Source organism: Phyllostomus discolor, chromosome 5 (genome assembly GCF_004126475.2).
Source record: "Phyllostomus discolor isolate MPI-MPIP mPhyDis1 chromosome 5, mPhyDis1.pri.v3, whole genome shotgun sequence".
NCBI classification, from domain to species: domain Eukaryota; kingdom Metazoa; phylum Chordata; class Mammalia; order Chiroptera; family Phyllostomidae; genus Phyllostomus; species Phyllostomus discolor.
Window position 1 is genome coordinate 17,791,396 of NC_040907.2, and position 25,603 is coordinate 17,816,998.

The window sequence follows — 25,603 nt, forward strand, 5'->3', positions numbered from 1 at the left end:
TCCCCTCTCTCTAAAAATAAATAAAAATAAAAAATCTTAAAAAGAACCTGTTGCCTTCCTTCTGGCCACATCCTCCCTTAAGGGAAGGGATCTTTGCTACCTGCTTAGAGCGGGGTTTAAAAAATACAGGGAGAACACAAATGAACACTCCAACCAATTCCCCAGGCACAGTCTGTTTGATGCCTCCCTAGTCCCAGTTACTAATTCCCTAGAGTAGACCCTCACCACCCAGTATGAGGACTTCTCTGCCTGAGCTTCCTTCCTGGTATCCCCCAAACCCATTTTCCTCAGGGTCAGTGCGATCTTCCTAAGGTGGTTTGTGTCTCTGCCCTAGTTAAGATTCTACCATGGCTCCCCACAGCTCTCAGCTCAACAACTGAGCATGGCCTGGCTTCTGCCTGCTTCCCTGGCTCAGACCCCCACACCCTGATATCACACAGCACAGCTCCTTGGGACGTTTCAGCATCTCTGTCTTGGCAAAGTTGCCTCTTCTGCTTGGGACCACCCCCCCTCCGCCCATATCCCCCTTCTTCTAGGTAACTCCAACTGTGCATTAAGGCAAACCATGCAAGTGCATGCCTGGTGACATAAAGTAACAGGAAGGACACAGGAACACCTGAGAAGTCTTTCTTGAAAAAAAAAATCAAACCTAGATGTTATCAAACCTTTAGATCTAACTACCAATTTATAGGAAATATGGGGGATGGAGGAACGTGTTAAATGACACCATCAAGAAGCAATCCGCCAAGTCCTCCAGAATGTGGGAAATTTCATAGGACAAATGATCTGGTTCCTTTGGCAAAGAGCAAAGAAAAAAGGGGGTGGGGGATAGGTCTACAAGTTACGAGAGACTTAAGAGACACACCAGCCGAATGTAATGTGTGAATCTGGTTTGCATCTTGATTTGAATAAAGCAGCTTTAAAAATAATTATGAGATCATCAGAAAAAGGGAAACATTGACCGACTATTTACCAATGACAAGAATTACTATTATTTCTTTAAATCTGATTAGGGTGTTACCATTGTATGAGGACAAAGAGCCCTTACCTTTTAGAGATATATACTAAAGTGTTTACTGGCAAAATAATATGATCTCTGGAATTTGCTTTAAAGAATTCAATGGGGTTGGGTACAGATAAATTCAGGTTGGCTGTAAACTCATACTTGCCGTAGCTGGGGGATGGGTGCTCTGGGGATCTTTACACTGTTCCTTACTTCTATTTATACCTGACACTTTGTTTCTTTTAGATTTTATTTATTTATTTTCAGAGAGGGGGGAAGGCAGGGAGAAAGAGAGAGAGAGAAACATCAGTGTGTGGTTGCCTCGCATGCACCCACCCCACACTGGGGACCTGGTTCACAACCCAGGCATGTGCCCTGACTGGGAATTGAACCTGTGACCTTTGAGTTCACAGGCCAGCACTCAATTTACTGAGCCACACCAGCCAGGGCCTATATTTGATACTTTCTTTTTTTTATTTAAATCATTTTTAATTTTTCAATTAGAGTTCACATACAATATTATGTTAGTTGCAAGTGTACATCCCAGTGATTAGATGTCACATAACTTACTAAGTGATCATCTTGATAAATCTAGCACCTCCCTATCTTGAGGGCAGAGTCTGCCCTGGGTCACCTCCATCTCCCTGGGACATGCTTCTCGGCATGAATGAATGAATGTCTCTTAGTCTTGGTTCATTTGTGGTTGAGCCGCTGTAGCCCCCACTAGCAGCTAAGTTCCTCTTACAGCAAAGACCTGTCACATTGTACGGGCTTGTTCTGCCGGAGAGGCAGCATAAAAACTGCAAGGGTTAATGACATTTGCCTCTCAGTGACTGGGGTTGGGTGAGTTTCCTGGGGAATCCAGCTGCTGGCTGGACTGACATGTACTGAGGAACTGGTGGCATCGGTGCTATTTTCTTTTTCTTTTTAAAAATATTTTATTTATTTTTAGAGAGAGGGGAAACACGATATGTGAGAGAAACACATACCACCAGTGGCCTCCCTCATGAGCCCCCATCTGGGGACCAGGCCCGTAAGCCGGGTGTGTGAGCTTCACTTCTCAGGCACAATGCCCAACCCACTGAGTCATATCAGTACGTGATTGGCGCTATTTTCTGACTCAGAATCCAAAGGCCTAGCTCACACCCTTCTGGGCAACAGAAGAAAAGCCAGAGGAGCTAGATGTCTTACAAGCCTGCGGACACCAGATAAACAGACAGAAAGCTCTCCTTGGGAACTGGCCGCCAAGACCTCGTTAGGAGGCTTGTGGCAAGAATATAGCTCCTGGAGAACCTCACGTCTCCTGGGAGGCAGCCCCTAGGATGAGGCTACTCCTGCTGCCGATTTTCCTGGCCCACTGTGGAGTAGCCAGGGCTGAACCAGGTAGGTGCTGCAAATGCCTTTGATGTCTTTGTTTTGTACCATGAACTCAGGATCAAGGTTGCTGGAGGCTGCTCACAGAAAGCTGGTGGTGCTGCTAAAAATAACAAGGCAGGAAGCTGCGCATGGAGGCCAGGTAGGGGAGTTAGTAGGCTGTACGGGTGCTGTCTGACCTTGAAGATTGTAAGCAGAGGTGACAGCTGGCCAGGGGAGGAACAGTGACTTTGCTAAGAGGTGTTGAGACATAAAAGCCAGCCAGCTGGTAGAGGGAGAAGCTGGCAGGAAGATTCGTGAATTCATTCAGCAAATATTGGTTGAGGGCCTTCTATAGGAAACTGAAAAAGGCAGCGTTCGTGCTGCCTGTCACCCACCAGACCCAATAAGCAGAGACAGGGACTGAATCTCTCTGGGCGCTTTGTTCAGATGGCCAGCGACCTGAGAAGACGATGGGTTTGTACCCTAACAGGCTATCTTCAGGTCCATTTTAAAATCTCCGTTTTTAAAAGGAGAACAAAGTGTAGATAATAATGAGTTTGGAATTCAGGGAAAAGTTCATTAGATTTAAAACCTGCAGCATTCTCACCGTGGGCAGTTGTCTTTAGCTGTGTCCTGGGCAGTGGCCGTCTCCCCCTGGAGGACAATGACTCAGACACCACCTGGCTGGCTGGCTTGCCGTCCTCCTGAGGCACAGAGGTGGAGCTGCTTGTGGTCTCCTGGAGTCAGGGTGGGTCATACCCTCAGTTCCTGGAACAATAGTTTTTACGTGCTTTGATTACCAAGCTTATTAGCTATTACCTAAACTAAAATTTCCCAACTTTCGAGTCCTGCATCACGTGCACCACAAGCTATGCCAGGAACCAGAAAAGAGAACAAACAAAGCCCCAGTCCTCCTGAAGCATTCCTTCATCTGGGAAGAAGCAAACCAAAAGGCACAGCAAAATACCTAGCATCCCAGGAGACAACAAGTTTTACGGAAAACAATGAAGCAAAGTAAAGGGAGCGGGAGGGGTGGCCAGAGAAGAGCTGTCTAATGAAGTGACAGCTGAGGGAGGATCTGAGGCAGGGAGGGGAAGAGCGATGTGGACATCTGGAGAAGAACATTCCAGTAAGAGAGGATGGAAAGTGCACAGGCCCCGAGCTGGACACACGGGAGTGTGTGAGGATGAGAGTGACTGGGGCAGAGTGGGCGGGGCGGGCGGTAGAGGTCAGGGAACCCCGGGGGTGGGGCAGGAGGCTGCCAGCAGTTCCTGTATAAATTTGTAGGCATTTTGAGTCAGAAATGGGACATCATCAGAAGGTTTTAGGCAGAGCTGTGATGTGATTGGATTAGCATATATTTAAAAGGAACCTCAGGCCGTTGTACTGAGAAGAGGCAGGGGGATTAACTCTTGTTGGTTTGCCTGAGACTTTCCTAATTTTATTTTATCTTAAGAATTTATTTATTTATTTATTTATTTATTTATTTATTTTTAGAGAGTAGGGGAGGGAGAGAGAAAGAGAAAGAGAGAAACATCAATTGGTTGCCTCTCACATGCCCCCAACCAGGGACCTGGCCTGTAACCCAGGTGTGTGCCCTGACTGGGAATTGAACTGGTAACTCTTCAGTACACAGGCTGGCACTCAGCCCACTGACCCACACCAACCAGGGCACTTTCCTAATTTTAGCACTTCAGGTTTGGCATGTGGATGCTCCTGAAGTCCTGGGCAAACTGAGACACTCGGTCACCCTGGCAAAGGAGAAGCAGCCAAACCAGCAGGAAGACTATTACCACCATCCGATTGTTGTGGAAAATCCACTCACACGTGGGGAGATAATGAAGCACAAACTTTATTACTCACGCGGGGCTCAGGAGAGTCAATTCCCAAATCCTGAGCCGAAAAGGCTGGGTTAGGGGTCCTTTTTATATACCAGTTACACAGGCGGAAAGGGAGGGGGACCAGCTGCTGAAAGCAAGCATTCAGAAGCAGGAAGGAAGGTCAGCATTTCGGCCTTGAGATAGCGTTACCTGGCAACCCCACTAGCCAGCTCCTTACCTAAAAATAAGTTTTACTCAGCTTTTGTCCCGACAAAACTTGCAAGTGTTACAGAGAGCAGTTTCTTTTCCTGCCACACGATGAGACAGGATGGTGGTGCGGCCTGGGATGGCAGGGTAGGAGGTGGTGGGAGATGGTCTGATTCTGGTTTTTTGTTTGTTTATTTTTTCTTTTTGTTCTTTTTGATTCTGAACAAGACTTGTTGACAGGTACTGGGAGTGAGAGAAGAGGGTTCCAGCGTGGTCCCAAAGTTTAGTCTTGGCAACTGGAAGGACAGGGTTGTCATTTGCTGAGATTCGGGAAGAGTAGAGGTTTGATTTGGGATACGTCCAGTCCGAGATGCCTGTTGGAGGGTTAGGTGTCCATGTGGTTAGAGGGGACTCAGTGGGAGGGCTGCACCTGGAGTTTTCTTTAGGCTTCGAGATTGCCCTGCTCTGGAGTCCTTTGAATGGAGTCTTAGGGATGACCCAGCACCCTTCCTGCAACTGCAGAAACTGAGGCTGAGAACGAAAGGACTGGCTCAGGGTCCTGCTTGCTGCTTGTCCCTTTGGAGCTCAGCCCTGGTCAGTCCTCCGGTCACCCACTTTCTCAGACCCTTTCCAGGAGCAGCTGGGAGGCCCGGCAAAGCGCTCTGCCAAAGTGGCCAGGCCTCTCAGCGAGGAGGGGATGGGAGGCGGTGGCAGGAGACCAGAGCAAAATGCTCGGGAAGGACTCGGATCCAAAAGCTGTGACTTAAAGGTGGAAATACCTCTGGGGCAAGCCCTGACAGGATGTGTCCTCCTTCCACTGGGAGGCAGACACCCAGCTCCCCTCTGGGGGACTCAGAGCCCCACCAGTCTGACCGGAGGCTTAGGAGTGACTGAACGACTCTTCCACTCCCTCACTCGTTCTCTCACTCTTGCACTTTTAAGATTTTATTTATTTGTAGAGAGAGGGGAAGGCGAGGAAAAGAGCAGGAGAGAAATACTGATGTGTGGGAGAAACATGGATTGGCTGACTCTCACACACGCCCCAACTGGGAACCTAACCTGCAACCCAGGCCTGTGCCCTGACCAGGGATTGAACCAGTGACCTTTCGGTTTGCAGGAGGACACCCAACCAACGGATCCACACCTGTCAGGGTCCTCTCTCACTTTTAAATAAGTTTTCTTAGAAATCCAAGTGCCAATGAGCAACTCCCCCAGCCCAGGGTCTTAGTAATTAAAAAGAATTTCTCCTCCCTCCAAGTGCACTAAGATGCCATTGCAGCATTTTCATAACACTCACAGAAAGTGCTAACGGCAATAACAAACTAGCTAAATAGATGAGGGTAAAGTCTCTTGGTGGAAAAGATTCAGGACAACATAGCAGGGTTGAAAACAATAAGTAACAGTCACTAAATACTTATTATGTGCCTCACACTGCTGCATTTTCTATGTAACACCCTCACAACAGCCTCATGAAGTCGGGATTATCAAGGAAACTGAGCCTCGGGGAGAAGTTAAGCGACTAGCCAAGGTTACCCATCTAGTCAATGCCTGAGTCTGGACCTGAGCTGGGGCTGTACAGTTCCAGCCTGTTTTAAATAATGTGAGTCAAAGCAAACACACACTCAGGAAAATAGCCACGGAGAGCTGACACTGGTTCATTGAGCGGTCACGATGGGCCACGCTCGTGCTAGGTGCTCGGTCTATGCTCTCTTCTTCAAGCCCGTTTGAAACACGAAATGAAAAGCTCATTTGATTTTTCTAGTCCCTGTGAAGCAGTTTCTATTACCAGTACATCCATTTTGCGGATGAGGAAAATGAGACTCGGGGCGGGGGACGCGACAGCTGCCCAGGATTCCAACGCTTGGAAGCGGCAGGACCACGTCTGTACTGTGGACCTTAAACAAACAGCCAGATACTTCTCCAGCAACCTAGGTTTATTCAGGACGTGCGGTCTGATGGGGAACTACAGCCAGTCCAGAGAACCGAGGCTGGGAACGGATCTCTTACAGGGGAAAGGAGCGTTTCCCGGGGGCTGCAGGAAACAAGGAGTCCATTAGAGGAAACTGGTACTTGAAGTGCAGTGGCTTTTCATTGGCTGAGTGGTTGCCAGGCCAGAAAACAATCCTCCTCCTTGGGGCTGGAGTAGTGGAGTAAAAAACACCTTCCTGTTGGCGATGGAAAGTAAGGAGGTAATTGACGGAGTGTTAGGGTGTGCGAGCACCCGTACAGGCCCTCCCACCTCCAGTTTAAATGAGGTTTCTGTTTATTAATCTTCACAGCACTCAGTTGTATCATGTCCTTGATGTGTTCTGTTGGGATGATTTTTTAAAGACTTTATTTATTTTTAGAGAGAAGGGGAGGGAGAGAGAAAGAGGGAGAGAAACATTTATGTGTGAGAGAAACAGCCATTCATTGGCTGCCTCTCACACACCCCGACCAGGGGACCTGGCTCTCAACCCAGGCATGTGTCCTGACTGGGAATGGAACTGGCAACCTTTGAGTTTGCAGGCTGGTGTTCAACCCACTGAGCCACACCAGCCAGGGCAGGATGATAGTTTTCATGGGGACTATTTTATGTTCTCCAAACTTTCTGGTATACATTTATAGTTTAAACACAAAATTAAATTTTAAAAGAATTCCACAGCACCTCTAAGTTTTTACAGAATCTGAGTCTCTTTTAGAAGTGCCAGAGAACTCTGAGACACCCAATCAGATAGCAATCAAACCTGCTTTGCAAAAAAAACTGTAGGGTTTCTACCCCCATCTTCCTTAGCCAAGAACTCGGGTCGGGCACCAACTTGCAGGCTCTTTCTCTCCTCCCACACTCACCCTATGCAACACGGCATTATCCTTCAGCCTCTAATTGCACAAAATGGACAAGATTTTTCAGTGTGTGTCAGTGTGGTAGGAAAACGTGTCCCTCCAGAATGGTAAGCCTGCCTCACGGGGCTGTTGTGAGGAAAGGGCAATCCATGTAGCTAATGCAAGGGGCCAGTAAATGCTGGATTTGACAAGTGAACCCCCAGTGTTTGGGGGGGGGGCTTAGTTTATGGAGGAGGAATAACAATGGAAGTGCTTGGGGTTATTGCCTAGTGTCAAAAACAAAGGACTGAAATGGGAACCAAGCTCATTCTGTGGTGGGCATTATACACATAACAAAGTCACGGAATCACAGAGGGTTAGAACTGGGGGGCCTTCAGATAACCCTTGCTCTGCCCTCGGATCACACTGGAGGAGGCGAAGGCACCAGAGAAGGAAACCTGAGGCCCGAGGGACGGGGTGGCCGGGGGAATGCACACTGTTGCCGGCTTGTCCGGCCCGCTGCCGGGTGCTCTGTATGGGATTTCTCCTTTCATCTTCACCTCCACCCTTTGCTACTCACATTGTTATCCCCATTGTACAGACAAGGAAACTGAGGCTCAACTGGGGAAACCTCTTGTTCAAGCTGCCACTGTCTGTGTGGAGGAACCAGGATTGAAAACAAATTTTCCTGGTTCCAAATTTCACGCATGCTCTTTCAAAAACAACCCCTCAGGCTAGAAAACCTAGGTCTGACCTTTTACTATCAATATGACTGTGAGTCTCTATTTGATACCTATAATATAGGGATAAGAGCGGAGGAGAGATTAAATGTGATAGTTAAGTGAAGTCACACACATACACGGTAAAGCTCTGTAAAAGTTTAAGGGACCATTTTTTTTAATATCCAAGGTCACACTACTAGCTAGTGGCGAGTATAGTGCATTGTGATCATTTTTTTCCACATTTTTTTGTTGTTGTTGTTCAAGTACAGGTGTCTCCATTTTCCCCCCGCCCCTTCCCTCCATGATCATTTTTAAAATCATGATCAAAATGGTTACCGTAATAGAATGTATTTCATTCTATTGTCCTGAGGTTTCATGGCTAGAGAGTTTGGCACAGCACCTGGCATTCAGTAGGTGCTAAATAAATGGCAGGTGTCTTCCTGTCTTTCTTTTCTCTGACCATAAGCAAAGTCACTTTTGGGCCAGTTTAAGACCTTCTTGGGCTGTAGGAATGATTTTTGTGAGTCCCCCACCCCGTCACAAATCACAGTAAAAGGTTCTTACATTATATATGGGTTTTTTAAAAGATTTTATTTATTTATTTTTAGAGAGGGAAGGGAAGGAGAAAGAGAGAGAGAGAGAAACATCAATGTGCGGTTGCTGGGGGTCATGGCCTGCAGCCTAGGCATGTACCCTGACTGGGAATCGAACCTGCGACGCTTTGGTTCGCAGCCTGAGCTCAATCCACTGAGCTATGCCAGCCAGGATTATATATGGTTTTTAATTAAATTTTTAATATTTAATATTGCTTTTGAAATGATTTCTTGATTTTGATGGTCTTTTCCCCCAAACTTTGGAGCCAAAGCATTTCTTCAGATCTCAGACATGTCATGGGCCTTACAAAGCTACTGGGCTCCAGGCTCTGCGTCTGCCGTCCGCAGTGGACAAGGAGGCCCTGTGGCTCCTCCTGTGGGGGAGAAACAGGGCCAGCAGACTGTTCTGCCTGCCCAGGGACAGGGAGCAGAGCTGAGCTGTCAAAATTAAAACTACAGGGTGCGCTGTGCCCGCCGGCCCTGTACTGGACAAGAGCTATCTAGAAGGAGACAGTTCCTATCTTCACATTGTTCTGCTGCGGCTGTCCTGTCCCTGGACCTGCACCTTACCTGCAGAGGACAGCAGCTGAGGGGACAGTGGGACAAGCAGGGGAAGGGTGCAGTCACTCCCCCAGGTCCCATCTCCCTCCTGTGGCCAAAGGGGGACTTGCAGGATCTCCCAGGGACCAAATTCAGAGTAACTGCTGTTTTGCATTGCTGAGTGCTTTTGTATTATCTCCTATTGTCTCCTTTCAGCCCTCACAATGACCTGAAGAGGTGATGGGGTGCTGTTGTCCCCATTTTACAGACAAGGAACACTGAGGTACAGAGTAAGTTGCTCATGTTCGCACAGCTACTGGGTGGTGGAGCTGGAATTCCAACCCAGGTCTGTGCCCTCAAGTACTCATTGTACTGGATACCAAATTTACTCACATTCTCAATAATTAGTGAATAATAATGACCGCTTAGTATACCTTTTCTTAAAACTCAGGAAATACATGAATACTACTTATTTTAAAAGATCCCAGCAGTATGAATATATATAGCCTCTTAACTTTTTTAAAGAGTTTATTTATTTATTTTAGAGGGGAAAGGAGGAAGAGAGGGAGAGAAATACCAACGTGTGGTTACCTCTCACATGCCCTACTGGGGACCTGGCCCGCCACCCAGGCATGTGCCCTGACTGGGAATCGGACTGGTAACCCCTTGGCTTGCAGGCCAGCACTCAATCCACTGAGTCACACGAGCCAGGGCTCAAGCCTCACCTTTTATGAGATCCCCAGGTGAGGGGTCTGCACACAGGAAAGTTTGAGAAGCTCTAGTCTAAAAGGTGAAGTGTGAAAGGGCCCAATTCCCCACACCCTCCCAGGCTCTCTCCTGCCCCCGAGGGAATTGCCAAGGACAGTGGTGTGGGGACGTTCTTTTTTCTATGAGCCCTTTCTCCTTCACCCTTTCATTTGATGCTCAGGCCAGGTGTCCAACACCCTCAGGCTCAGCAAGGCCACCTGCTTGCCCAGAGTCCTCAGCCAACTCGTGGAAGAGCCTGGATTAGAAATCAGGTCACCTGCCTCTCTGTCCTCAGTTCTCATGCCCACCCCCTCCTCCATGATGTAGCAGTTAAAGCTTAATTCCTCACAGTTGGTGACGATTTCCACAGACGCCTGTGGCTCCTCTTCTTTTATGGGTAACATAAGTGTATTATAAAAGCCACCTTCTGGGGGCTCTGAGTCAACATCGTGTCTCAGCTTGGGAGTCAGAGAGGTCTGGGTTTGAGCCTCAGCTTCCTCATCTGGTAAATGGGTGTGAGAATCCCACCTCACGGGCAGAGACTGGCTGCAAGGGTGAAATGGGACAAGCAGGTGAAGGGCACCTAGCCAAACTTCTTGGAGTGTTAATCCTCCTCCTCACAGCCTTGCTTATTCATTGAATATATATGAGTATATTCGGGCATCTTCCACATCCTAGGCACTATGTTAGGTGCTGAGGACACAGATCAACACTATAGGCTTCATGTTCTTATGGAGCTGCCACTGTAGACAGGGAAGATGGGTGATAATCATCTAGTTGGCAACTAGATGATTTTGCCTGTGAGAGTGTCCTGAAGAAAATAAAACTAAGGGAGCCCTGGGCTGGTGTAGCTCATGGAGTGAGCTCAGGCTGAGAACCAGAGTCGCTGGTTCGATTCCCAGTCAGGGCACATGCCTGGGTTGCGGGCCAGGTCCCCAGTAGGGGGTGCAAGAGAGGCAACCACACATTGATGTTTCTCTTCTTCTCTTTCTCCCTCCTTTCCCCCTCTCTCTAAAAATAAATAAAATAAAAAAATAAAACTGGGGAAAGCAATAAATAGTGACCAGATGGTTGTGGGAAGTGACATTTGAGAAAAGGTAGTCATGGAAGGCTTCTCTGGGGAGGTGACCTTTTTTCTGAGGCCTGAATGAGGAGGGGAAAGCAGCCTTGTGATGACCTGGGGAGGACTGAGGAAGGCAGTGGAAGAACCGCAGAGGCCTAATGAGGAGAATGATTGGGGTGAGCAGGGCCGAGCACCAGGTGAGGCCTCCGTGAGCCACTTCCACAATGAGGAGACTGGAGCTCAAGGAGGTGGAGCCCCCTGCCTGGACCTCTGGCTCTCTGTGCCCTTTTTTCCAGTATCCTGGCCTCCCCTGCAGTCAGGCCTTCATGCGCGCGCGCGCCCACACACACACACACACACACACACACACACGTCACAAGACATGCAGGGAGGCTGGGAGGAGTTCCAGGTCACACACTGACTAGACTGGAGCTTGCAGGAGAAGGAAAACTGCTGACACCTGAGCCTCCGTCAGTGGACAAGGAGTTTCTGAAGTGGAGAAACGTCTGTTGAATATTTCGAGGGATGACGTCTAAGGGCAGAACTGCTCACTGTTTGTGGTTAGTTGGGAAAGAGCCTGCCCGAGGCAGGGGTGTGGCCCCTGCTGCAGTCTTCAGAGAGGAGGGCAGGGGGCGCTCACTGCAGCCTACCCGGCCAGCCTGCTGTCAGGCTCGGAAGTGGCAGTGACCCACGAAGTCTCAGTGCAGGGGCTTGGGAAAGCCACCAACCCTGTTCACTTACTAGTGGAAATGGGGCAGTTTTTGTTCCATAGGAGTAAAATAAATGTATTAGTGATCACAATTTGTGTAAAAATGTTTAATTCTTCCCATTATAAGCAAGGGCTCTCAGTTTGGGTAAAAAACAAAAATGCAGGCATAGACAGTCTACAAGAAGACCTTTCTAAGCCCTCTCTGGGTGGGTCAGTTGGCTAGAGCATCCACCCAATATGCCAAGGGTAAGGGTTCAATCCCTGGTCAGGGCACATGAAGGAATCAACCGACGAATGCATAAATGAAACAACAAATTGATCTCTCTCTCTCTCTCCCTCTTCCCCCCTCCTCTCTCTCCCTTCCTGTCTCCCTCTAAAGTCAATTTTTAAAAAGTCACATCTAAAATAAAAAGTTGCTGGTGTTCTCCCCTTAGCAAACACACCTTCCTGGGAGAGGATGGGGAGCCATAGGATCCCCCCATCATTTTCCATGGGATCTTGGGCATGCTGACCTTTGACCTCGGTTTTCTTATCTGCACAATGGGGGTGATGATCAATGACACCTCCAGGGCTGTGGTGAGGATGACTACATGATGACCTTGGGAGGGGTAAGGATTTGCTTGGCCAGTCATTTGCAGCTTAACGTGAACAAGTTTCTGCCTCTTTCCTGAGACCGGTTTCAGATCCAGAGAGCTGGGCGAAACCTCAGAGGCATCTGGGGAGAAAAGTCAAGAAGTGAGAATCCGGGGCCAGGCTTTGCCTTCCAGCCTGTCCTGGAGCCACACTGAATGCCCGGTGGCTTGGGGGGTGTGCTGGCCACCCAACCCTGAAAACAACAGAAGCCCAGGCCCCAGCCCGGTTTCCTGAGGTTGGGCAGGCACTGACTGCTGGCTGTGAGCGACACAGGAAGTGGAGGCGGAAGGGAGTGGAGGGTGAGGAAATCCCAGGCCTCACCCTTGTTGTAGCCGGAAACACGGGATTCAGGGCAGAGGCCGTTCGACCCTCTTCAATTAACATCAGTGAAACGATGCACATCGGTGCTGGGTGCAGATGCTGAATCCGCTCCACGTGGCCTGTTTCTTTAAATTCTCTTCTATTGCTCCAAGAGATTTTTGGCATTTCAGCCTCACGTGGTTTGGAGCTGAGACCAGGTTTCGGTCAACACTTCAGCGACCAGGATCGCTGCCAGCTGCTGGAGCGACCACCCTGCACCCGGAACCACCGAGTACACCCCCAGGGGAGACTCACAGGAGAGAGTCGGCCCAGTCTGAAATTACGTTCCATCTTTTCTGGTCTAGCATTTTCAAACTCTGTTTCCACACCTATTCCCCAGGCTTTTGATGGTATTAATTAGCAAGACCTTCCATTTGGTGTAGAAGCCTTCTCCCAGGGCAGACTTCGGTGTGCATTTCCCTGGAGCAGGATAAGGCATGGCTCTCAGTACGGACTCAGAGAGGTGAGGCGACTTGCCCAGGGCCGCACAGCTGGCACGTGGCTCTAGAGCCTGAGGGCTTAACCCTGACCCTCTCCCACCTCTGCTTTAAGGCGAGCACTTTTCTTAGAATTTCCACCGGCTTCTTGAGGGTCACGCTTCAGCCCAATCCTTCACGCTGACGCTGTGGTGGGGAGAGGGAGAGGACCTTGTCAAAGGCCCCAGGCTAGGGACAGAGAGAGCTAAGCCCGAGCTCCACTCCACTCACTGCCCCCTGGGCAAATACCGTGGCCCATTTCCTCCGGACCCTTTCACCTGCGCAACCTCCCCTGCTCCAGCCCAGGGTTCCCCCAGGCTGCCTGCCCATCAGGGCTCAGGGAGGGCCCAGCACTGAGAAGGGTCTCCTTTCCCCTGCAGGGAAGTTCTGGCACATCTCGGACCTGCACCTCGACCCTGATTACAAAGTATCTGAAGACCCCTTCCAGGTATGCCCATCGGCCGGCTCCCAGGCGGTGCCCAACTCGGGCCCCTGGGGTGACTACCTCTGTGACTCTCCCTGGGTCCTCATCAACTCCTCCATCCACGCCATGAAGGAGATCGAGCCGAAGCCAGACTTCATCCTCTGGACAGGGTGAGAGCCGTCACGACAGCTACGCGTCATCGGGTTTCTGCTGTGTGCCACCTGCCGCCTGGCACCTTCCCGCACCGTCTCCCTCAGTCCTCGCTTGAAGCTCAAAGGGACCCTGGGTGTGGCGGATTCCAAAGTCTGTGCCCTCAACCGCCTGGTCTCCTGGCCTCAGTGGAATGCAGGAGGACTCCCAATTTTTAAGTTGTGGGGCGAATATTGCATCCACTCCTACTGGGGTTTAGGCACCACAAGCCCTAGGGATCCAAATGCAGGGATGGGAGAGCATAGGAGGGCTGAGCGTGGTCTGGCGTTGGAGCCACGTGGCCTGGTCAGCTGCTGGCCAGAGTCGGGCTGCCCTGGCCCTAGGGCGTTCTCTCTGGTCAGAGCGCTGCTCTGTGTGAAGAGGGCTTGAGGGGTAATTCCCGCTCAGCCAGAGACTCCACTTCTGCCTCCCATCCGTGGAAGTGAGTTCTCCTGTTACAGAACAGAACCGGTGGGAGGGGGGGGACAATAGACTATTACCAAAAGGACCCCCCTTTTCTCCGGGGGTTCCCCCTGTACTAGGTTTGTTTTGCCCGCTGCCAGAGGAAACACATCTGTTAATGCTAGAGATTGGTGAAAAGGGAAGGAATTATTTATTTAAAAGTTATACACCCTTAGTGTAATGACTTAATGTCTTCATTAAAATACTAAAGTTCTTTAGAATACCCACAAACGCACACAGTCCTTCCTTCTCCCCTTTGCCCAGTCTGGGGTACCATATCTCAGGAAAAGAAGTAGAAGTCCGTGGTTCAGGCAGCCCCTCGGTTCTGGCACCATCTGCTGTGTCGCCTCCACGATCTCCGCGTGGTCCCAACCTCTTCCCAAGCCACGTGGTGAATTCTCTCCTGCCACAGCCACGTGGTCCCAACTCCTCCAAAGCCTCGTAGTCCTGTCCCGGTATAGCTACCGTGCCTGGGTTTAAATACCCGCGAGGATCTCCCTCTGCAGCCCCATTTCCGACTCCTCCCACAATCAGTTACACCTGCCAGCATTCCTGCACCCTTCCAGCTTTACTGGGCTGCCATGGTAAGTCCGGGCAGGCGTGGCCCCATGGCATGGAGCCAATCATCTCCAGGCTCTCAAGCATGTGTGGTAACCAGGGGGAGTTGCCTCCCAGTTGCATCCTGGGTTGAAGTCCCTCCCAACCCCCTGGCTCAAAGCATGGCCACAGCTATTTAACATATCTATGAAACCAGTTAAAGGTTATAGATATGATAAATGACCATGACAGAAGTTAGCTGCAAAGCTGTTACCATGCAAAACAGCTCTCAATAGCCTTGCTCCATGTGTCCCATCCCCCAGCTCAGACTGGTGGGGGTGAGGACATCCTATATATTTTTTTTCTCTAATATTTCCTGGACACCCTGAGTTCCGGACCCCATTACAAATCCCCATTTTGCCCCCCCCCACACACACTTGGCTGCACCCTGTTACACTCCGATTTCGCTCAGCACTCGCTGTCCTCATCACTCAGCTCCTTCCCTCCTTCCCGTGGCCAGCCTGGGGCAGACCATGGGAACTGTGACAATGTAGACCCCAAGTTGCCTTTAAGGAGCTCACAGCCTTGTGGGTGACACAGACAAGCCCACCAACTAGTATATCCCAGAGATGAGAACAGCTCTCTGGGGGGAGGTGGGGAATTCAGTGGGGGAGGTGAGGGCTTATCTAGGAGGACTGGGGAGGATTTCCTGCAAGAAGTGGCAAACCTGCGAGCTGGTGAGGAAGGCTGGCAGGAGCTCTGACTTCTTGCTCCCTCTTCTAGCCTCAGGGGGCACCTCAAAAGGCAGGATCCAACTGTGATGGTCCCTCAGTGTGACACGGGAGTGAGTAGGAATGACCGCAGATGGACCCAGTGGGGAGGGTCAAGGCTGGACACTTCAGAAATGTGATAGTGTCTCAGGCTTCTCTGGGCTCAGACATCAACCTAAGATGAGTGTGACCTTTAGGCCATGAACCTGATTGGACTCCTGCTCCTGAGAGGGCTCTTCATGGGGGAGCCTCTGAATTCTCCGAGAAGGGGCCCCTGGAGAAAGCTGTGACACTCTGAGAGATGTGGTCGCTTTGGGAAAAGTGCTGCTTTGTGAAATTCATGACTCTTTCACAGAAGCGTGATTTTTCTGGGAAATCTCTGGGACCTTGCAGAGATCTATGGCATTGGATGAGACGACCTCTGGGACTTTCAATAATTCTTCAGTCTAAGAAATTTGACTTCCACCCTGGCTGGTGTAGCTCAGTGGATTGAGCACAAGCCTGTGCACCAAGGGGTCGCTGGTTTGATTCCCAGTCAGGGCACCTGCCTGGGTTGCAGGCCATATCCCCAGGATGGAGTGTGCTGGAGGCAACCGTACATTGATGTTTCACTCCCTCTCTTTAAAAAAAAAAAAGAAAGAAATTTGACTTCCTAGGGAGAATTGCAACCTTTGTGGGGAACAATATGTAGAGATTGGATGCATTTTCTATCAGACAGAATTAGATCCTCCAAACTAGAAAAAAAATTTTGTTCCAATGTCTGAATTTCTGGCTTCTCCCCAGGGAGGACTGGGCTACAAGGCTCCTCTTGCTGCCCAGTGAGGGTGTGAGAGTCACAGTGGGTGTGACTCTGGCTCCGAAGCTGCCTGGGTTCAGATCCTCACTCCACCACTTTCTAGTAGCATACACTTAAAGCAGAATTCCTCACCTTTCTGTACCTTGGTTTCTTTATCTGCCAAATGGGAACAATAATAGAACCTGTGCTGTGGGCATATTATGAAGAACAAATTAGTGGCTATGGGTACAGTGCACAGAAAACAGCTGGCACAAAGTAGGCCAGGGTGAGCTGCTAGCAGCCTATTAGTACCATTAAGTTAATTGCCTTCCCCGGGACAGTGTGGGCGGGCGGAGCTGCCTTGCTCTGTGGGGTCCAGCAGTCCCTAGGGCTTCAGCTTGTTGGGGCTCCTCCTGCAAAGCTCGCCTTCCCCCATTCTCCTCCCGTTCTCCCCGCTCACTGTGCATTTATAAGGTGGATACAACAATTTAGGTCCGTCAGATGGGGAAGGGGGCACCATTACATACATGGTCTTGAGTCAGCTCTAGATTCTGCCATAGAGTGGATCTGAACTCTGTGCTCTGGAGCCAGCTCCAGACTTCTTCAACACCTTGGAGAACGGAGAACTCAGACAGGTTCTCCGCTCGGAGTGCCCTGCAGGCTTGCAGATGGCACTGGAACCCTGGAGCTTCCCTCTAAATGATAACATTAGTCACATCCTAGCAGCTGCTATTCTACATTTCATATATATATATATATATATATTCTACATTATATATATATATATATTCTACATTATATATATAAAGTCATCCCCTTTATTGAAGTCCACACATTCTCTATAAGGTACCATTATTACCCATTTCACAGATGAGCTAATGAGGGCTCAGAGAGGTTAAACAACCAGCCCAGGGACCCACAGCAGGTCAGTGGCATAGCACAGGTTTGAACTCTGTCCTGTGTGACACCCAGCTTGAGCCTGGCCATACCTTTCAGTGCATGTCTGAGGCCCAGTTCTATGGCCTCTTTTCTCACAGCAGAGCATCCCCCCACTTTTCTTGTCCCCCATCCTGACCTGCCAGCACCAAACTGGCCTGGTGGTATTTTGCAGTGATGACACACCTCACGTACCCAATGAGAGGCTGGGAGAGGAGGCCGTGCTGGACATTGTGAAACGCCTGACCACGCTCATCAGAGAGGTCTTTCCAGGTAAGGCCCTGCCATCAGTCCACCGCATTTCCTGAACCCCAGTTTCCATGGGACCATGGGACCCCTGGCACCATGAGACAATAGCAGCAAGATGCAGAGGAATGGCCTTCATTTGTTGACAATGACAGCTGTGGTAAAGGTCCCATGCCAGGCACTTCACAGACATTGTTTCTCATCTTCCAACAAACCTGCAAAGAACATGAGACCTCACTGGCTACACACAGAAAATCCCTGGCATTTCCCTGCCTCCTGCCCTGTCTGCCTAACACCAGACTCTCACTGCCCCTTCTCAAGGCATCCACGGTTATACACAGGCTTCAGCCCCAGGGAAGTCTCACACGGGCTCATGCATAGCCCCGTGTCCTGCTGTGTCCCTGGAGTTGCCAGCCACAGCCCTCAAATCACCCTAGCTGCTAGGACTTCTGGGAGATGCTAATTTCTAGCCAAGGTGCTATTTCTTGGTGCTTCCCAGACCTTCCTTCAGAACTTAGGAGCCCGAGGGGACTGTGAGTGATTGCGGCTGCAGCCCTATGACATATGACAGGGAGAATGGGGTCTACGTGGATACTGGCACCTGCCCAGAGGGCAGCTGTGAGGTTTAAATAAGGAAATCCAATCACTCCTGTGGTCAATCAGCAAATATTTATTTAGCATCTACTATGGGATACCCAAGTCCAGGGGTGGGGGATGTTGTGACCTCACGGAGCTTGTAAGGAGCTTCTAACGGTGCCTGGCACACAGGGGCAGCAAAACGGGGGAGAGATTCTCTCCCTTCTCATCTGCCCTTGAGATTCCAGAAATTTGTGAGGTTTTTTTAAATGGATCTGTAATCACTGTTGGCATTTACTTTAGAGACCTCAGGTTCTTCCAGGCAGTGACACTGATGGCTTCCTGCTGTGTGAACAATTCCCGGTGGGAATTCCACAACCTGCTCGCCCTGCTCCTTTGGCAGAGCTCTCAGCATTTCCAGACCTTGCAGGCTCTGCAGGACGAAGGGTTTGTCAGAGACACTTCCCCAAGTGGGAATTGGAGGCCTCAGCCTCTTTCCTTGTTAAGTCGAGGTTACTCCCTGGAGTGAGCCAAGCTCATAAGGGCAAGGCCCTTCCCTGAGGTCAGAGGAATTTTTTGTTTGTCATCAAATATTTATTGAGCAACCACTACCTGCCAGACGCAGTGGTAAAATAAAATCAAGAATGAAGCTACTGACAAGGAGGAAATGAGCCTGAGGGGTTCCCCTCCGTTCCCCCTCTTGGGCCAGATCACAGGCCACTTCCTCAGGGAGGCCACCCCTGACTCCACCCCCATCCCTGACACACACACCTCCATGGTGAGTGGCTTTTCCCTTTTGGTGACAGCCCACACACCTCTCGTTACCCAATACCTGTCAACCCTATGGCACTGCAAGGCCTCTGGGACTGGGACTGGGTGCTGCCACCGGGTCTACATGTTGGCACAGACGAGGTGCTCAGTAAACACTCTCGATTCCTGAGTGGGTGAAACTCCTAAGGCCTCGCAGAGTGAACCAGACCTCTCCCCTAACAGTAAGGTGGCTCTGCACTCGACGAGAACAAGGGACACTAAATTACCAAGGGGCTGATGATGGATCTGAAGATTATTTAGATCTTCTAGCTTTCTCCTTCTCATCGGCTGATGCTTCCTCTCTGACTGGGAAAGTCTGCTGGGAATGGGGGCGGGGTCCAAGATCACAGAACTCACTGCTCTTCGTTCCCAGGTCTGAGCCAAGTTCAACCAGGTTCTATTAAATGAGGTTTTCAGCTTATCTCTGTCTTTTCCTCCCCGTGGATCTTCCCTCTTCCCTCTTCCCCCTTCTCCATTAGCTCTGATGACACCGGCCAACTGAAAAGGACTAACAGCTCCACCAAGTGCTTTCATGTATATATTTTTATGTTTCTCCTTTCCCTCTCAGATACTAAAGTATATGCTGCTTTGGGAAATCATGATTTTCACCCCAAAAACCAGTTGCCGGCAGGGAGCAACAATATCTACAATCAGGTAGCAGAACTGTGGAGACCCTGGCTCAGCAGTGAATCCATCGCTCTCTTCAAAGGAGGTACTAATACCATTTGCTACTACACACACTTATTACCTAGCAAGGTCTGATCTAATCCGTCTTCACAAGACCCCCATTTTATAGATAAGGAGACTGAGGCTTAAAGGTACCAAGTCACTTGGCCAAGGTCACCCAGCGTACAGGAGGTGGACTTGGGAGCAGAATCCAGGGCTGACTCCCACACTCTTAACCCCACGGCACTAATGAGGATCAGAAGTGAATATTTATCGAGCATTTACTGTGTTCTAGGCACTACCCTCAGTGCGTTACTAGACTTCTAGCAAAAACCCTAGGAAAGGGCAGTTCAAGTTCAATTCAGTTCAAGCAGGGTTTCTCGACCTTGTCAGTGCTGGCCTTTGGGCTGGCTAGTCTGTGCTGTGGGAGCTGCGCTGCGCACTGTGGGATGGTTAGCGGCACCCAGGCCTCTTCTCATGAGATACCAGTAACACCCCCAGTTGCAATGACCAAAGGACGTCTCTAGACATTGTCAAATGTTCCCTGGGGGACAAAATCACCTGGTTGAGGACAACTGATCCAAAGACACTGCCAGCCCAAGGTAACCCTGACCTACTCTGTTCCCTTTCCTCAGTCCCCTGCTGCCAGGGCTCCCCATGGGTCACACTAAACCGGAAGCCTGTGGCCCAGAAGCCTGCTGATGTAGTTCACACAGATCAGCTCCTGGGGCACAGAGCTGAGTGGGGAAGGGTTGATGGTGCATTGAGAGGGGCAAACACACCTCATTGTCATCGCCATTATACAGATGAGGAAACTGAGACACAGAGAAGTTAAGCAACTTTCCTAAGTTGCACAGCTAATAAGTGGTAGAGCCAGGACTTAAACCTAGGCAGCCTGGCTCCAGAGCCTTTGGCGTTAACCCTTGATGCTGTTTTTATGGGGAAGCTGGGAAGGGAGGATCAAAGGAGGGATAAGGTGGAGAGTGAAGTAAAGGGGGCAGAGTGTGTCACAGGCAGAGGACCCCTTCATATTTTCCGTGGCTGTGATGTCCTAGGTGCATTCTATACTGAGATGTTGCCAGGGCCGAGGAGGACTGGGCGAATTGTGGTCCTCAACACCAATCTGTACTACAGCAACAATGAGCAGACGGCCAACATGGCTGACCCTGGCCAGCAGTTCCAGTGGCTGGAAGATGTGCTGAGCAACGCGTCCAGAGCTGGGGAAATGGTGAGGGCTCCTACCTCTTCCCCTCCCACTCTGGAGTCACTTCCTGAACAAGTCTCCCACCTCGGCACAAATTCACCCCCTCTCTCGAGATGTGCACATCACACAGGGTCTTCATCAGCCCGGCACCTGGAAGGGCTTCTCCCACCCTCAGAACAGCCTGTGAGGCTGGGCCTCCAAAGCCCATTGCAGATGCGAGGCTCCCGAGGGGCGAGGGGCGGTGACGATCCCAAGTCACACAACAAGTAGTGGAGCCGAGACCAGAAGCCCAGTCTTCAGGCTGCAAGTCCAGTGCCCTTTCTTTTCTTTTTTCTTTTTTTAATTTTATTTATTTATTTTTACAGAGGGGAAGAGAGGGAGAAAGAGAGGGAGAGAAACATCAGTGCGTGGTTGCCTCCCAAGCACCCCCTAATGGGGCCCTGGCCCACAACCCAGGCATGTGCCCTGACTGGGAATCAAACTGACGAGCCTTTGTTTCGCAGGCCAGCGCTCAATCCACTGAGCCACACCAGCCGGGGCCAGTGCTCTTTCCATTACTGCCAAACTCCATGCCTGCAGCCTCACTGTGGGCTAGACCTCAAGGGGATGCCCTGCCCTTGAGGTGTGTCCACCTAGTCTGCAGGGCTGGCAGCTCCCCGAGGACTGGTTGGTCCTGTGTCTCGTGCGCTTGAGTCCCTGCACTAAACAACAGCACATTTCAGCAGGATCTCACGGCTGGTGCTTCTGAGCACTCACTGTGGATGATCTCATTTAACTCTTTAAGCTCCTCCAGTTAGTTGCTATTCCTGGTGAAAAAACTGAAGCTCAGAGCAGAAACCCAATGCTGGTGTCCAAGCTGTAGCTTGACTTGAAGTTCACGCTCCTCGCTGTCCTCCCCCTCATCCCCGCTCTACCTCTAGCACTGGTGGCCAAGGGCCCAGGTGCTGCTAGCTGAGCGACTCAAGGAATGTAAGGCGTGGTCACACATTGACACACAGCACGTGCTACACAGTCATTCAAGGAAAGCTTAGCCACAGCGCCCCAGTTCTCCGAGAGGCCGGTCTGTGAGGATCGGCAAGGTTTCACAGGGAGGTGCTCTTTGACCTGGGTCTGAAGTCTGACTAGGACTTGCAGAAGCAAACGTGGGAAGTGTGCTCCAGGTGGTGGACACAGCTGGGGCAAAGGCACAGAGGGTGGGGAAGCACGTGTGCATGCATTACTGGGCACGGGGACTACTGGAACCTGCCGGGGAGAAGGAAGCACAGGACTGCGGGAGAAGGTACGTCTGCGCCTGTCTGCGTGCCTCTGGGGAGGTGGGCAGGTTCTGAGAGGTGGAAATGAAGGGGCGGGGAGGCCGTCTCTGAGCCGCTCCTGGCCCCCTTCCTCACAGGTGTACATTATTGGCCACGTGCCCCCTGGGTTCTTTGAGAAGACACGGAACAAGGCGTGGTTCCGGGAGGTCTTCAATGAGAAGTACCTCAAGGTGATCCAGAAGCACCACCGGGTCATCGCAGGGCAGTTCTTCGGGCACCACCACACCGACAGCTTTCGGATGTTCTACGACGACGCAGGTACTCAGCCTGGAGGGCACCTGCCGGCCGGCCAGCCCCCTCCTCTTATCAGCCTGCCTCAGTCCCACTGTCTCTCTCCTGGAAGGTGCCCCCATCAGTGCCATGTTCCTGACCCCCGGGGTCACCCCGTGGAAAACCACACTACCTGGAGTAGTCAACGGGGCCAACAATCCAGGCATCCGGGTGTTCGAATACGACCGAGCCACACTGAGCCTGCAGGTCAGAAGCCCTGGGTCTGCGGGGGCTTGAGGAGGACAGAGGGGCGGGAACTGAGTGCCTCACCACATTCCCTCTTTCCCAGCTAATCCGCACTCTAATGGCCACTGAACCTCAGGAAGGGCAAGGTCTGTCCACCCTTACAGAGCTCAGGATCAGATCCCTGGAGGTATCTGCAAATCCTGCCACCAAATCAGGTCCTGTCGTCTTCCTCCTACCCCGCTTTGCCCTGGAGCATTGTCACGGCCTCCTGCCCGATTTCTCTGCCTCCAGCACTGCCCTGCGGTAGCCCCTCTGCCACGCACTGCAGAAAGGACTAATCTTCCCAAAGCACTTCTCTCTCCCTCTCTGCTCATAAACCTTCAATGGCTCCCCAGTGTTCCCAAGGTGAAACGGGTCTCCCCGGCCTGGTAGCCAAGCGTGCGCTCTGGCCCACGTCTGTCTTCTCTGCGCTGATCATGCTACAGCCGAAGCAGGTCCCTAGCTCAGCAAGCACCCCCTCACCTCCTGAGATGTGCTTGTGACTGTCGAAATGACAAAGAAATATCATTCCTTAATTTACTCAACAAAATGTATTAGCTGTCAGCCATGCGCCAGGCCCTGGGCCAAGCTCAGGAGATACCTAGGTGCACACGAACAGCCACTGCTCCCCTGGAGCTGACATGCTTCCAGGAGACAGCCAGTAAACGAATGAGTTAAAGTAAGGCATGGACAAGAGCTACGGAGAAAAGAGAACAGAGAAGAAGAGTATGAGTGCGCGCGCGCACGTGTGCTGTTAAGATAGCTGTGGCAGGGAAGTGTCACTGATAGGATGACATTTCAATTCTGAGTAAATTGACGGATTGAGCATCTGGGGAAAGTGGAAGCAGAGCCAGTCAAAGGCCCTGCGGTGGAAATGCGCCTGGTGTGTTAGGAGAAGAGCAAGACGCCAGTGTGGCCACAGAGGAAGGCACAGGAAGGAGCGGGAGGGATGAGGTTAGATCCCATAGGCCTCAGGATCTGGAAGGTTTGGCATGGAAGCATTAAATAGGCTGACTTATAAAATGTACAAAATCATCACGTCTGCCATGCAGAGAACAGGCTGGAGGGGCCAAGAGCGGAAACAGGAGGATGAGTTAGGAGGTGACTACACTAGCCATGGAGAGGTGACTGTGATGCGGGCCAGAGCGGTAGCTGTCGGGTGGTGAGAAGTGCCAGATCCTGGGAGTAGTCTGAAGGCAGAGCAGGAGGGATTTGCTGGTGGGCTGGATGAGTGGGGTGAGAGAAGGAGCAATCGAGGAGGACCCCCAGGCTTTGGTCTGAAAACCTGGAAGGATGAAGTTGCCATCGCCTGAAATGGGGTCACTGCGGGAGAAGCAGGGTTTGGAGGGAAGATCAGAAATCTGGTTTGGGACCTGCTAACTTCGGGATGTCTAAATGACGTCCAAGTGAAAATGCCGAGGGAGGAGGAGGAAGCTGGGTGTTTGAGCTGGAGCTCCAGGAAGATGTGGGTACTGAGATTTAACCTGAGAGTTGAGAAAGGCCCCTGAAAACCACGAACTGGATGTGATAACCTAGGTTCCCGATTCTGGAATAAATAGGGATGAGAGGAGGTCTGAGAATTTTTAAGAGTATGGCCTCTTGTCTCCATGGGCACTCAGAGGGCCTTAGCAAGAGGATCACTCCCTCCTCCCTGCTGCATCCCACCCCACCAACATGCCTCACATCCTCCTCAGGGAGGGAGTCAGACAGACCTGGGTTTGAATCCCGCCTCCACCACTCACCAGCTTTTTGACCTCCTTGGGCCTCCTTTGTTTCATTTCAAATGGGAGGCAGGAAGTTACCATTCATAGTGGCAACTCCTCTTCCCCCCTCCCCCCTAGTGACCTGAAGCAGATCTACACATTTAAGTGGGAAGTGTTGGACAGATAAATCCTTGAAGATAGATTCTAGTCCTGAAGATGCACCTGAGTCCTAGGGATCTTGGGTGTATCCCAAGCCTCTAGGCAACCACAATTCTATAACCTCTCTCAGCCAGGTACTCCATCCTACTTCTTTTAAGTTGCTTTTTATCCATTTATTCTCTAAACATTTACTGAGCATCTTATGTACTGGGGAGCTTGTAGGACACAAAATGCACAGGCCATGGGGCAAACCACCTGGTTTCACTCTTGCCTTGGCCACTGAACACCTGTAGGCCCCTGGCCAAAGGAATCAACCTCTTTAGGACTCGGTTTCCTCATCTGTGAAATGGGGATAATAAACAGTTACCTCAGCAGATTCAATCAGATGTCTGCCACACATGCACACACAGACCTCGTAAGTATTAAATGCTCATTAACTAATAGTAGTCATTTTTACGGATATATAGCATCTGGGGGCAAGGAGGAGGTGTGGGATGAGAGGCGGCCGCAGGCAGTTGCTCACAGCCAACCCGTCTGGTGCCCTGTCTCTAGGACATGGTGACTTACTTCGTGAACTTGAGCCAGGCTAACGAGCAAGGGTCGGTGCGCTGGGAACTCGAGTACCGGCTGACGGAGGCCTACGGGGTGCCCAACGCAAGCGTCAGCTCCATGCACGCGGCGCTGGGCCGCATCGCCAGAGACCAGGGCACACTGCAGCGCTACTATGTCTACAATTCGGTCAGCTACGACAAAAGGGTCTGCAGTGAGGCGTGCCGCGACGAACATGTCTGCGCGATGCGCGAGGTGGCCTTTGACGCGTACGCCGCCTGCCTGCGGGCCCTCGGGACTGCTCCGACGTGCTCGCTCCCGCTCCTGCTGGCGGCGCTGTTCGGCCTGTGCGCGCTGCTCGCACGGTGGCCTTGGGCGCTGCCTAACGGATCGCTGGGTTCGCCTTCCTCTGGGTAAATTGTAGCCCGCGCCACTCACTGAGGTCTGGACTTTTCCAGTTTCCCGACGTCCGCAGAGTGGAGGATGGGATAGTCAGGACACGAAATGCAGCCCAAAGACCCTACCGCAAGCACATTTTTTCCAAGTTTCACGTTTTTTATGTAAAAAAAAAAAATGCTCATTATGCATCTTATTTTGTGTATTATCCTTTCGCTATGTAAATAATGTTTAAAGCAACTCCCTCACAGTTATCAAACGTCCTTCCGCGGATAATGGGAGTAAAATGAGCAGCCAGGAAGACGCATCTCGTTGATCCCGTGCCCTCAGTCTCCCTGGAACACGGCCTGAACTCGAGGTAC

General features: G+C 50.9%; 1 protein-coding gene across 2 annotated transcripts; it reads left to right on the forward strand.

Annotated features, from left to right (window-relative positions):
* Positions 1 to 2,109: 2,109 nt before the first annotated feature.
* Positions 2,110 to 25,548, forward strand: SMPDL3B (sphingomyelin phosphodiesterase acid like 3B). Of its 2 annotated transcripts, XM_036025602.1 has the most exons (8): positions 2,110 to 2,386; positions 13,412 to 13,625; positions 17,300 to 17,397; positions 19,325 to 19,468; positions 20,478 to 20,650; positions 22,017 to 22,197; positions 22,283 to 22,416; positions 24,849 to 25,548. In XM_036025602.1, exons 1-8 carry the CDS (start codon positions 2,326 to 2,328, stop codon positions 25,260 to 25,262), a joined length of 1,419 nt encoding a protein of 472 aa, XP_035881495.1. In that variant the 5' UTR covers positions 2,110 to 2,325; the 3' UTR covers positions 25,263 to 25,548. The 2 variants fall into 2 exon arrangements, with proteins under 2 accessions (XP_035881495.1, XP_035881496.1); XM_036025603.1 differs by lacking the exon at positions 2,110 to 2,386 and having other exon boundaries at positions 13,425 to 13,479.
* Positions 25,549 to 25,603: the final 55 nt, after the last annotated feature.